This window comes from Benincasa hispida, chromosome 1, assembly GCF_009727055.1.
Source record: "Benincasa hispida cultivar B227 chromosome 1, ASM972705v1, whole genome shotgun sequence".
Lineage (NCBI taxonomy): Eukaryota > Viridiplantae > Streptophyta > Magnoliopsida > Cucurbitales > Cucurbitaceae > Benincasa > Benincasa hispida.
The window spans coordinates 83,801,861-83,814,468 of record NC_052349.1 but is presented as its reverse complement, the minus strand read 5'-3'; the positions used below and the strand labels follow the sequence as shown (position 1 = coordinate 83,814,468).

The following is a 12,608-nucleotide window of genomic DNA, read 5'->3' as shown; positions in this document are numbered from 1 at the left end:
TTAATAGATTTTTGAACCTAAAAAATATAGTAAGTCCCTAAATTTTTAATTTTATAGTTAAGAAATTAAGATTCAAGGACATTATAATTTTAAAAAATGAAGTACACCGAATAGGCATAAGAGTTTGAACCTCCAACTTTAAAAGAAGAATGAGATGTTAATTACAATTGGCGTGTGTGCTGATGTTTAATGGATAATTAAGGTTAGAAATTAAATTGATCGATCTTTTCTTTCTTTCTAAAATTAGACAAGGAACCAATGGATCTTTGGATAGGCCAGTTGGACCAAATCATATATAGATAATATATATAACTGTTATAATATTCTATATTATATACCACAAATACAAAATTCTAATTCTTATCTAAACAGATAACAAGTAGTTTATGGTTAACAAGACATAACCTTGTTATATGTTTAATATTAAGATTTTTCTGCAAAGGAGATGTGGTTTTATTATACCCCTCGTTATTTCCACCATTAAATAATTGACTAAAATATCATTTATTTTTTGGATGTATTATTTTGGAATTACATACACATTTTTCTCTGCAAGATATGGCCACCATACCACCTTTTTTTTTTTTTTTTTTCTCTCTCTTTTCTTTTCTTTTCTTTCCAATTTGAAAAAGAAACCATCGTTGCAAAATAATAATAATAAAACTTTATACTTTCACAACAGATTTTAAAATTTTAACAAAAAATTAATATATAATTTTGCATGAAAATTACACCGTAAAATGATTCGGACAATGACATAGAACGATGTGATTATGTTCGAGTATCAATTTAAGTTCTAAATCACCACCACAACACTATTTCAATTCCTAATTTTTCATTCAAAACATTCTAATTGATACCTACTCTACTCCAATTGTTAGTTTTAAAATGTTTATGAAACAACAAACTTTATTGTAATTTTTGAAAGAATAATCTTTTTTAAACAAACGAAAAAGCTTAAGGATACTTTTGTAATTGAGTTAAATGAAAAACCCAAACTGAATCTTTTTACAAAGTTGACCATTGGGAAAATCAAACTATATATATAATATAATAGAAATAAGGAAATTCGAACTAGGATCTCTTGATTGCTAACACATATTAGACGACTACACTCCTTCAACAAAAATAAAAGATTTCATATTGTAGGATTAAATGAAAATATTTGAAAGCGAGAACATAGAATAATATAAAATTTAAATTTAAAAGGAAAATAATAGGCATCGCCTATCTTTGTAATAAAGGAAAGAGGGGTATGGGTTAGATGAAGCAAATTATTACTCAATCTCAAAGGTCTGAAATTGAAACTTTTAAAAGTTGAAGTATTTTATATTGTAAGAAAAAATGGTGCAAAAAACCAAAAAAAAAAAAAAAAAAAAAAAAAGTCGAATTATTAAATATATGAAAACGAACCTAAAAAGGTTAATTGCATAACTCCATTTCATAAACCAACTAAGAGAAGATAATTATAATTAGTTTCTTTTTCTAATAAAAAAAAAGAAAAAGGAAAAAACAAGACATCCTTGAGTCGTCCAATTCAAAATCAAGCACAAAAAATAAAATGTCAACAATTACAAACTGACAAAATTAAATTAAATTACAATACGAAACAAAAAAACAAGAAGAAACCCTATTTGCATATCACAAGAATGAAAAATTAAGTGGAATTTGAAAGCAGAAATGGAATAACATAATTTTCATAAAATTTTCAATTGCCAAAAAACAGAGATCGTCAAAAGAAACCAGAACAAGAAGAAGAAGATGGAATTAACCTCTACAATTAACAACACTAATCCATTACGATTGCCGATTACGATCCAGGCGCGATCAATCCAGTGGCTTCTTCATCCAAGTAAAGATTGTCGGTCTTCCTCACGGCGGCGTGAGCCAAAACGACGGCGGCGCCAACGAGCAGAGCGATGAGAATGTTGAGTGTAGCGTTAGTCAAGAACAAGAATCCGATGGTGAGAATTGAGAGGATGAGGAGAATGATCCAATCTTCGAGGATGCGGCCGGCGAGAATGAGAGGCTGATCGCGGAGGAAGTAGAGGAAGAGCCAGAGGGATAACATGAGGAAGAGGACGAGGAGTGAAATCGGATGCCAGAGGAGAGCGAGGAAGAGGATCACGAGAACGACGATGGCGTAGTTCATACGGAAGTAAGCGAGATTGATTTTGATGCGAGAGAGAGTGTCGTGGAGGTTGGAAGGGAGAGTGAAGGAGCGGTAATCGGCGATTAGACGCCATGGACGGCGGTGACCTAGGCCGTCTTTGAAACGCTGTTTGGCGCGAGAGATGTACTCGAGGTTAGCGGCGGCGGCGGAGGAGGTCGGAATGGTGCCGTAATTGGTCATTTTTGTGGCCGGAGCCGTTGCCGGAGGTGGAAGAGGGTTTGAACGGTTTTGAGGGGAATTTGGGGATTGACAGAGAGGAAGAAAATGATTTGAGGGATCTGAAGAATGGAACTTTGACGGGCAATAAAATGTGCCCTCAATTCATTCCCACTTTTTTTTTTTTTTTTTTCAATAAATTGAAACTTATTTAATTTTAGTCCTCTCTCTCTCTCTCTCTATATATATATATATTTTTAAATTTCAATTTTAGTTCTTTACTTTAAAAAAAGTTTTAGTCTCCAATTGTTATTGATTTTTCTAAAATTGTTTTCAAATATAGAAAAATGTACCAAAATATTTACATATATTATAAAATATCACTGTCTATCATCAATAGACATTTTATAGACTACCATCGTGTATTATTCATAGATGGTGACATTTTGTTATATTTGAAAATAATTTTAATAATTTGACATTTAAAATAATTTTCGTTATATATATATATATGACAATTCTAAAGTACATGGACTAAAATACAATTTAACCTTTGTTTTATTAAAAATAATGTAAATAAAGATTAAAATGTATCAACAAAAGGGTTACATTACAAGCCCCCTCTATAAATTTTTGTAGTTTGTGTTTGTTTAGTCTTTAAACATTTAAAAATATTTAATTGGTTACTAAATTTGTAATTTTGTATTTGTTAAATTGGTGTTTTTTGTCTTTTAGAAAATCAAAAGTCCGGGAATAAAATCTGTAATTTAATTAAATAGAACTAATGAATATATATCTTGGTCTCTAAACTTAAAAAAGATTGACTATTGAATTTAGAAATTACTCCAAAGAAGTTTTAAGATTTTTTCTTTTCTTACAATTTTCTTTGAAATGAATGGATGAAATTTTGATATAGTGATTAATGGTTAAAAATTGAGAAGACATAATTGATCATTTACAACATGGCAAATGACAGAAGATTAAACATGTTTTCCAATTTTTACAGATTTTAAAAACAAATGCAAAGTTCAATACCTAAAATATTTTTTTTCAAAATTTAAGCCTACAATCGAAATTTACAAGATTTTTTTCTTTTTTAGGTAAAAATTTATTATCTCATAGTTTAACATTTAGAAAGAATAGTTGTGTTAAAGCCTTAATCGTGTCTAAAATTTTAAAATTGGTAAGAATTTAATTTCTGTACACGTCAATGAACACAAACCATTTGATGACTGTATTGTAAAAAAAAAAACATACGAGAATGCCATAGTACAACCTCGTAGTCATAAATTCAATTCTCCCAACCCATATATTGTCAGGAACAAAAATAGTTTTTTCTCTCAATAATATGAGTTATCTTTTAATTTAGTTATGACTATCAACTCAAACATAACTCGATTGATTAAAAGGTTTGAGTCTGAGGTTTAATTCCTCACTAGTGAAACTTAAAAAATTCAATAAATATTCATCAAGAAGTAGTGAGTTGAGGTGGTTGTTTATTTGTTGTACTCGTAAATAGAAAAACTTGATTTCTTTCAATGATAAACTATATAAATTCAACCTATAAATATCAGGTGGTTATATGATATTTTGGAATATAATCTAGAAATGAATGACTTTTAAAAGATGTTGGGTTGCTTAAAGGTTGTGAACAGCTTTAGGAATAAAGAATCCTTCAATAGAAAATGTCAAAGAAACTTATCATATGTTTTCCTCTTAAATTTTTTAATTTTCTTTTACACAATTTGTTTAATATAATATAATTTATTTTTATAAGAAATAGCATTTTTTAGGTGTGAATTGGTTTCATTTATGTGTGTCGATTATTTGATAATTTGTGCTGAAAACGATATTAAATTATTTAGACTAATTCGTTTTTTTTTTCCCACCAAATGAAATAATGGGTGTTTGATTTGAGTGCGGTTGATAATTGATATGCACAAAGCTAATTGTATATTTAACATATTTAAAGAAGGGTAAATATAATAAAATCCATCTGTGATATTGTTTATTATTGTTAGATTTCGAGGGTTAGATTTAAATTTTGTTATATCTACAAAATTTTCTTTGTTATATCTACCAATATTTTGATTTCATTGTTATATTTGTAATTGTCCCATTTAATATTGGGATGTTAAAGAAAAACTAACTCGTGTAACAAAAATTTATTCATCAATTTAATAATTATTTCATTTTTTTATGCTAAAGTTAGAAGGCAAATGAATGAAGATAAAAATTGCAACACTTATTTAAGTTTAAGACCTAATTTGATGAAATTGAATGTTTAAATTAAAATCGATATAACTTAACTAGTTTAGAGTCAAAGTTGATTTATTTTCTTCTTCTTATTTTTTGATCAATACTTTATTTAATAACATAATCAAATTATTATACTCATCCATCAATACTTTTCTTTGACTAAGATAAAAAAATGTAAAGTAAAAATATAAAACTAAGGTGCTATTACGATTTTCTAAAAATGGTTTCTTTTCATAGTTAACTTTTATACCATAGTTTTTTTTTTGCCTTCAACATTTAAATTTTTAGCTAAAATTAAAAAACAAAACTATTTTTTTAATTTTTTTTTTCAAAATTTGACTTAGTTTTTCTAAAACTTTTTAATAATAATAATAATATAACAAAAAAAAAAAAAATCATGGATGGAGTTAGAATTTATGAGCTTAATTAAAAAAAAAAAAACTAAATAGTTATCAAACGAGGTCTACTAAAAAGATATATTTAAAGATTAACTTATATTTGATATCAATCATATATATAAAAATAGCCTAACCGATATGTAGTCAGTGGTTAAAATATATATTCTTGACCAATATGCAATTAATATGAAGCTATAAGCATTTATAAGATGATGATAATATATATAGTATAATAATTTTTGAAATTATTAAAAATTGCACATGCTAATTAAAAGTTAAATGCACGACAACCTTGCACGTTGGATCCCCTACTCTAAAAACTTTCTTTTTAAGGATTTGTTTTCTCACAATCTTCTTTAGGTTAATTTTTCCCAATGACATGGTTTTTAGAATCGTGTTTACATATATATTATTTGGTTAAATTTAGTATTTATCATCTTTTGTACTTTATAAAAATATATATACTTTTTGTGCTCAACTTTATTTACCTTCTCTAGTTGTATTCTTATATACTTTCAAATGTTTTATTTTTAAATCGTGATAATCTTATTCATATGTTTTTAAATTACTAAATGTACTTTTTTTTCTTGTTAAAATTTTTAATTTACGTGAAAACAATTAGTAAAAGTTCAATTTGATGAATAGTACATGAAGCAATTACTATAGAACTTAAAAAAAAAATTTAAAGTATAAGGAAAAATTAGATATAAATAGAAAATATATGAAGGAGAAATATTTAATCCAGTTTGATTATCATTTAGGTTTTGGTTTAGGATTTTTGAAAATCGTATTTGTTTTTTCATAATTTTTTTACAATAATTTTCATATTTTCTAATGAAAAAATTGTTGAAAATATTTTAAAATATAGCAAAATGTTATATTGTATCAATAATAGACACTGATAGATATCTATTGATGGTAGATGATAGTAGTCTATCAGTATCTATCACTGATACACGGTAACATTTTGCTATATTTATAAATATTTTTTTGTTTATTTCACTATACATGAAAACAATTCTATAAAATGCTTTTTTTTTTTTAAAAAAAAATTACAATTTGACTTAAGTTTTGAAAACGTAATGATTATCAAACAAAGCCTAATTTATATCCGTAGTTGAGAGTGCACCATAACTAAAGATTTGCAAATCATTGAATCCTATTGAAAATCAAACTGTCTAGAACATAGATGTTGAAATGAACCAAAATAATAATAAAAAAGGGTATCTTCCTAATTTGCCCTAAAACAAGCCAATAATTCCACATGTTAAAAAAAGTGGAAAACTTTCGAGTAAGCCTAAACAATTTGGGGCATCATAAAAAAGCCAACTTTTTGGGAAGAAAGATAGAAAGGTAGAAGAAGAAGAATAGGAGAGTGCATAGAGGCATTGATGGAGATGAGCATAGGTGATTCCGACCTCTTTGAATAGAGTAAATTAGATCCAACATATTCAACCACTATTTCAAACAAGATATGGGTTGGAATCTAGTGTGGACAAGACTACACTAAGTTTGGTAGGGACAACAAAAGCCAATTATAATAACAAGACGGCAAAGAAGAGCCCAAGAAAGCCAGCAAAAGCTAAGCCATTTCTCTATTTCTATATATGTTTGGGATGTTATTACGACACAAAAATTTGATTTTTCTTCTCATTATATCTAAAGATCCAATGTCTATGTTGCTAGCTTTCTTCTCCTTTCCTTTGGTTGAGTTTGTTTTTCCCTTATCATTTTGAGAATATGATCGATTCCTATTTCAAAGAAGATAAAATAGTGTTATGTATATCGTACGTCGGATTATATATAAAGTGAGTCATTTTAGAATCAAATAATATTTTGCAACAAGTTTTGTAGCCTTCTTTCACGATGCAACATTATCAGTATTAGAATAGTTGAATTGTATTACCAAACCATGCATAGCTCATTGGCGTATGACTGTGTTAATAATCACGAGATTTGTAGTTTTCATTTTCCTACCCCAATTGTACTAAAATTATAAGATAGTCTCTATCTGTCTTTTATTAAGATTTATTGGACTTCCTTGCCAATTGTTTAGCTTAAATTACAAATTTATTTTTTGAACTTTGAAAGATATTTAATAAAATTCTAATATTTTAATTTTGTTTATGATATGTTCTTAGACTTTGGAAAGTATCTAATAGGTCTCTAAAATTTCAATTTTATTGCTAATAGGTTTTTGACTTATTCGACACATTTTAAAATTTATAGATCTATTAGACACTAAATTAAAAATCAAAGAATTTATTAGATTCAAACTCAAAGACAAAAGGGCTCTATCAAATTGAATTTTCATTATATATTTAGTAGAACAATTAATTTTTAAGAGAATGTCAAATATATTAAAAATACATTTAACACAAAATTTAAAGATTAAAGATTTACTAGAAATAAAATTGAAAGTTTGGAGATTTATTAGATATTTTTTACAAATTTAGACTACTATTAGACACAAATTTAAAAATATCGTAATTAAATTTGTAATTTAATCATTTTTTACAAAGTAATTTCACCAATTAAATTTTGATATTTACAATGAACTTCGTATAGTGCGATATTTTGTTTATGGTTTATTGTTGTTGCAAGGGATATAATTAGACATTATTTTATGGTGCCACAAACATTTCTAATTTATTTATGTGACAAATTTTTTAGTGGGCCAACAGCTTATTCCATAGGATAGATTTTTGTTACCTTGGATATCGTTTGATAATTTTTTCCCCTTTTTGAAACAACTTTTGATAAATTTTTAATCAAAAGATTGAGACATAAAATAACTAATTAAACCTACTATAGAGAGCAAATGGGATGGAGCCACGTGGATGGAAGAGTTAAGGTAGCATGTAGCTACAGGTGAACATTGTATCAAACTATTTTGTATATCACTATTAATTGTGTATCTGAATGGTAAAATATACAGGTATTTATATACATAAAACTACTTAACGATAGGTACATAAAATCTGTAAACTAAACGTACAAAAGTGTAACCACCCAACATCCTCAATCAAACTCAAGATGATAGAGTAGAAACCAACTTGAATTTGCAAGATAACTGATTAAAGCGTGCAGGAGAAAGTGCTTTAGAAGATTTCAGCCGGTTGTTCAGTCGTAGATATAGCTTGAAGATGCAGGGTGGAACTTTGAAGATGATGACAAACAAATTGACAGTCATTCTCAATATGCTTCGTCTGTTCATGAAACACATCATTATGAGCAATCTGAATAGCACTGCGATTGTCACAATGAAGACGCAGGGTGGAACTTTGAAGATGATGACAAACAAAGTGAGATTAGTCTCAATATGCTTCGTCCGTTCATAAAACACATCATTATGAGCAATCTAAATAGCACTACGATTGTTACGATGAAGAATAGTGGCAGAGGCATGGGGAGCTCCCATATCAGACAGGAGCTAGCGAAGCCACAAGACTTTGGAAATAGCATCAACAAGGGCTCGATATTCCAACTCTGTGCTAGAACAAGAGACAACAATTTGTTTCTTACTTCGCTAGGAGATGAGAGAATCACCTAAATAAAAACAGTAACTTGTGGTGGACCGTCAATCAGTAGGATCACCAGCCCAGTCAACATCAGTATAGCTAGAGAGAACCAAGGAAGACTGAGAAGAGAATTGAAGACCATGTCCCAGAGTTCCTTTAACATACCGCAAAATACGAAGAACAATAGTGAAATGAATAGTGCGAGGAGTAGACATGACTTGACTCACCACATGGACCGCATATGCAATGTCTAGACGTATCATAGTTAAGTAGATGAGACTACAATAAGTTGTTGATACAGAGTGGGATCCTCGAGAGAAACACCATCAAAAGAGGTCAAGCGAACATTGGAGTCCAATGGTATTGGTGCAATGACAATATCAGTGATGCCAGAACGCGCCAAAAGGTCAGACACATATTTTTCCTGAGATAAATAATACCCTTCAGAACACGATGAAACCTGAAGACCAAGAAAATAATTGAGAGGGCCCAAATATTTCATCTCAAAGTGTTCTCCTAAATATCGTTGTAAATCTAATATAGCAGGAGGATCATCAATAGTGATAATCATGTTATCCACATACAATAGTAGAAGAACAATGCCATGCAAAGTCTTACGAGTAAAGAGAGCTGAGTCATGAGTACTGGAGATAAATCCAAGTTGGGTGACAATGGCACTGGAAGTTGTAAACCAGACATAGGGCACTTGTTTGAGTCCATACAAAGCACGTAAAAAAAGACATGCCTTCTGAGATGGGGAAGAAATACCATGTGGTGGCTTCATATAAACTTCTTCAGATAAAGTGCCATTGAGGAAATAATTCTTAACATCCATTTGAAGAAGGGACCATTGTTTAGCAGCGACTACGACTAATAAACTTCGAACATATGTCATTTGGCCAATGGGAGCAAAATTTTCCTCATAGTTGATACCATACTTCTGAGAATACCCTTTGGCTACCAGACGAGCCTTATACCATTCAATGGACCCATCGAAATGAGTCTTGATCTTATAAATCTACTTACACCCGATAGGCTTCTTGTTAGCAGGTAAGTCTTGATCTTATAAATCCACTTATACCTGATAGGCTTCTTTCTAGGAGGTAAGTCAACAAAATCTTAGGAATGCGTTTTCTCCAAAGCTTGAAGTTCTTCATTCATCGCTTGCTGCCCAAGAGGGTTAGTACATGCTTCCTGATAAGAGAAAGGTTCAACCAAAGACATAACAGTGGAAAAACAGTGATAGTCTCTAAGATGATGAAGAGTTTCTCTTAATCGAGTGGATCGACGAACAAATATAGGTTCTGATTCTGAAGGCAGATCTAGGAATGCATCAGTGGAAGAAGATGAATCAAGCTCAGGGATAGGCTGAGGGGACAAGTCAGGCAAAGAATCTCAGACAGGGAAGAGATTAGTAGAGGAATTAGTGAAGAATGAGTGGGGACTAGTAAGGGAACTATGAAAAGAAGATAAACTAGAGAACATACAATTTTCCCAAAATGTGACATGACGAGAGATGTGAAGCCTTCTAGAAATAGGATCCCTACATCAGAACCCTTTATGCTCAGTTCCATAACCAAGAAAACAACATAGATGAACTACGGGTTCAAGTTTGATATGTTCATGAAGATGGAGAAGGACAAAACATGCACACCCAAAGACTTTAAGATGAGAGTAAGAAGGAGAGGTACCATACAACCATTCAAAAGGAGATAGATTATGAACGACCGCAGAGGGCAGGCGATTGATAATATAAACAGACGTAAGGGCAGGCTCACCCTAAAACTTCTCAGAGTAAGATGTAAAGAGAAGTCGAGCACAGATAAAATCCAGGATATGGCGATGCTTTTGCTCAGTTCATCCATTTTTCTGGGATGTATAAAGGCACAAACATTGGATAAGAGTGTTCTGTTGGGTGTGGAAAGAAAGTAAGTGGGCATCCTTATACTCTGTTGCATTATTGGTGCGAAAAACTTTGAGTGTGCAAAAATTGAGTGTGGACCATTTTTGCAAACTCAATGTAGACCTGGGGTAAGGAAGAGAGATGTTTCAGAAAGTAAATCCAGGTAAAGCGGGAGTAGTCATCAATAAATAACACAAAATATCAAAAACCATTAATAGTAGGAGTAGGCGCAGATCCCATATATCAGAATGAACCAGATCAAACGAAGTATCGCATAGTGAAGCAGAAGTTGAAAAAGACAGAGTAGGTTGCTTTGTAAGTTTGCAATGTGAATAGTCAAAAGAACTGAATTGCACAACATTATTCAAAGTCTCAACAAAAATTAAATCACGAATCTTGTCAGATGATGCATGACCAAGATGCAGATACCACTGAATTGTATCAGTATCAATGACAACAACAGAAAGAGATGGGGAAATGGGTAGTTGAAAGACTGTGAGCTCAAATAATCTCCCTACCTTGCGACCCGTATAAACTATCTGACCTGTCTGCGAATCCTAAACCTGACAACCATGGGAAAAAGAAAATAGTAAGTCCGAGGTCACATAACTGACCAACAGAAGCAAGATTAAAGGTCAGATTAGGGACATGATAAGTATCGGAGAGGGTTATAGTTGGTGTATTAACAGTACCAATTCAAGAAATGGTCATATGGTTACCATCAACGAAGTGAACGAGAGGAAGCGAATTGACAGGGATAAAGGAAGATAACATAGCAATGTTGGAGTTCATATGATTGCAACAAGCCGAATCAAGAAACTAAGATGTATCTGGTGTGATAGCAAGAGTAGGTGCACTAGAAGATAACACTTGTTTGAGCAAATTCTGAAGGTCACTGATCTGGAGACTCAGAGGGGATGAAAGATGTCACAGCAACAACAACAACAGGTGGAAGGCCAGATTTGATAGAATTCTTTGACTTAGTAGTATAATAGAAGAGAGGGGGGGGATACAAGGTGGTCTGGTAGGATAACTATCCAAAATGTGACCAAGTTTGTGGCAATATCTACACTTAATTGTAGGATAATTAGAAAACTTATGACCATGCGATTTTCAGTTTTTGCAGAAAGAGCATGAATGACTGGTTGCAAGAGCAACATCCGATGATAGAAAGGAGACCAATCCAAGCTTTTTTTTTTCCTAAAAAAGGATTTCCTGAATTGCAACATTGAGAGGGGGCAAGGGATTACGATACAATAAGACAACATGAACATATTCACATTCTAGTCGAAGCCCCATAAGAACTTTGATAAGTTGCAGATGATCCAGGCTAATTTTGTCCTAATCTAACTGAGTCCAAATGGGCCGAAGAATAGCCAAGTACTCATTCACAGATTGTTTGACCTCTTGATTGGTGCTGACCAAGGTAGAGTGTAATTGATAGTTGTGAGCTAGACCAATGGTTTGAACCACAGAAAAACCCATAGTTCTTTAGCTGTGCTCGGCTAATAGGACGAAAAATATCAATTTTTTCCATTAGAACAGTAACTGAATGAAGACAAACAGATGAACAAGAAAAATGACTAAAAAAAATAATGGCTTGACTCAAATTATGGCTCGACTCAGCTCAACAGATGGCTCGACTCGCAGAGAACTCGACTCGGGTAGGCTTTTTCTTAGATTTGAAGCGAACATGGGTCAAAACGGATCTTAATGGCTGTTGCATTAGGCAGATCTGAATGGCTGTGAACGAAACTGAGTTGGTCAGATCTGAGCAAAAGTGAACGACGTTCTACGGAACTGAGTTGGTCAGAAGTGACCGACGTTGTGCAAATCTGATATGGCTGGTTGGGCTTGTAGTAGTTGAACGGTCTGTAGTAGTTTGACCTGAAGCAGTTGGGATTTGAATGCTAACGAACGACAGACGAACTTCTCCAACAGGCTGGTTGGTGAATTTCATAGCGGTGATAGGCGGACCTCTCTGACAGACGGGCGGCAATAGGCGGCGACGCGGATGGGAAGGCGACAGAGGAGCTGGTGAGTTTCACGGATCAGTTGGTGATTTTCATGTCTTTAATACCGTATCAAACTATTTTGCATATTACTATTAATTATGTATCTAAATGGTAAAATACACAAATATTTATACACATAAAACTACCTAAAGATATGTACACAAAATTTGTAAACTAAGCCTA

At 31.7% G+C, this 12,608-nt stretch overlaps 1 protein-coding gene across 1 annotated transcript; it reads right to left on the bottom strand.

Annotated features, from left to right (window-relative positions):
- Window positions 1-1,506: 1,506 nt before the first annotated feature.
- Window positions 1,507-2,513, bottom strand: LOC120086935 (PRA1 family protein F2). The gene has a single exon (XM_039043746.1). It carries the CDS (start codon window positions 2,351-2,353, stop codon window positions 1,811-1,813), a length of 543 nt encoding a protein of 180 aa, XP_038899674.1. The 5' UTR covers window positions 2,354-2,513; the 3' UTR covers window positions 1,507-1,810.
- Between the last annotated feature and the right edge of the window lie 10,095 nt (window positions 2,514-12,608).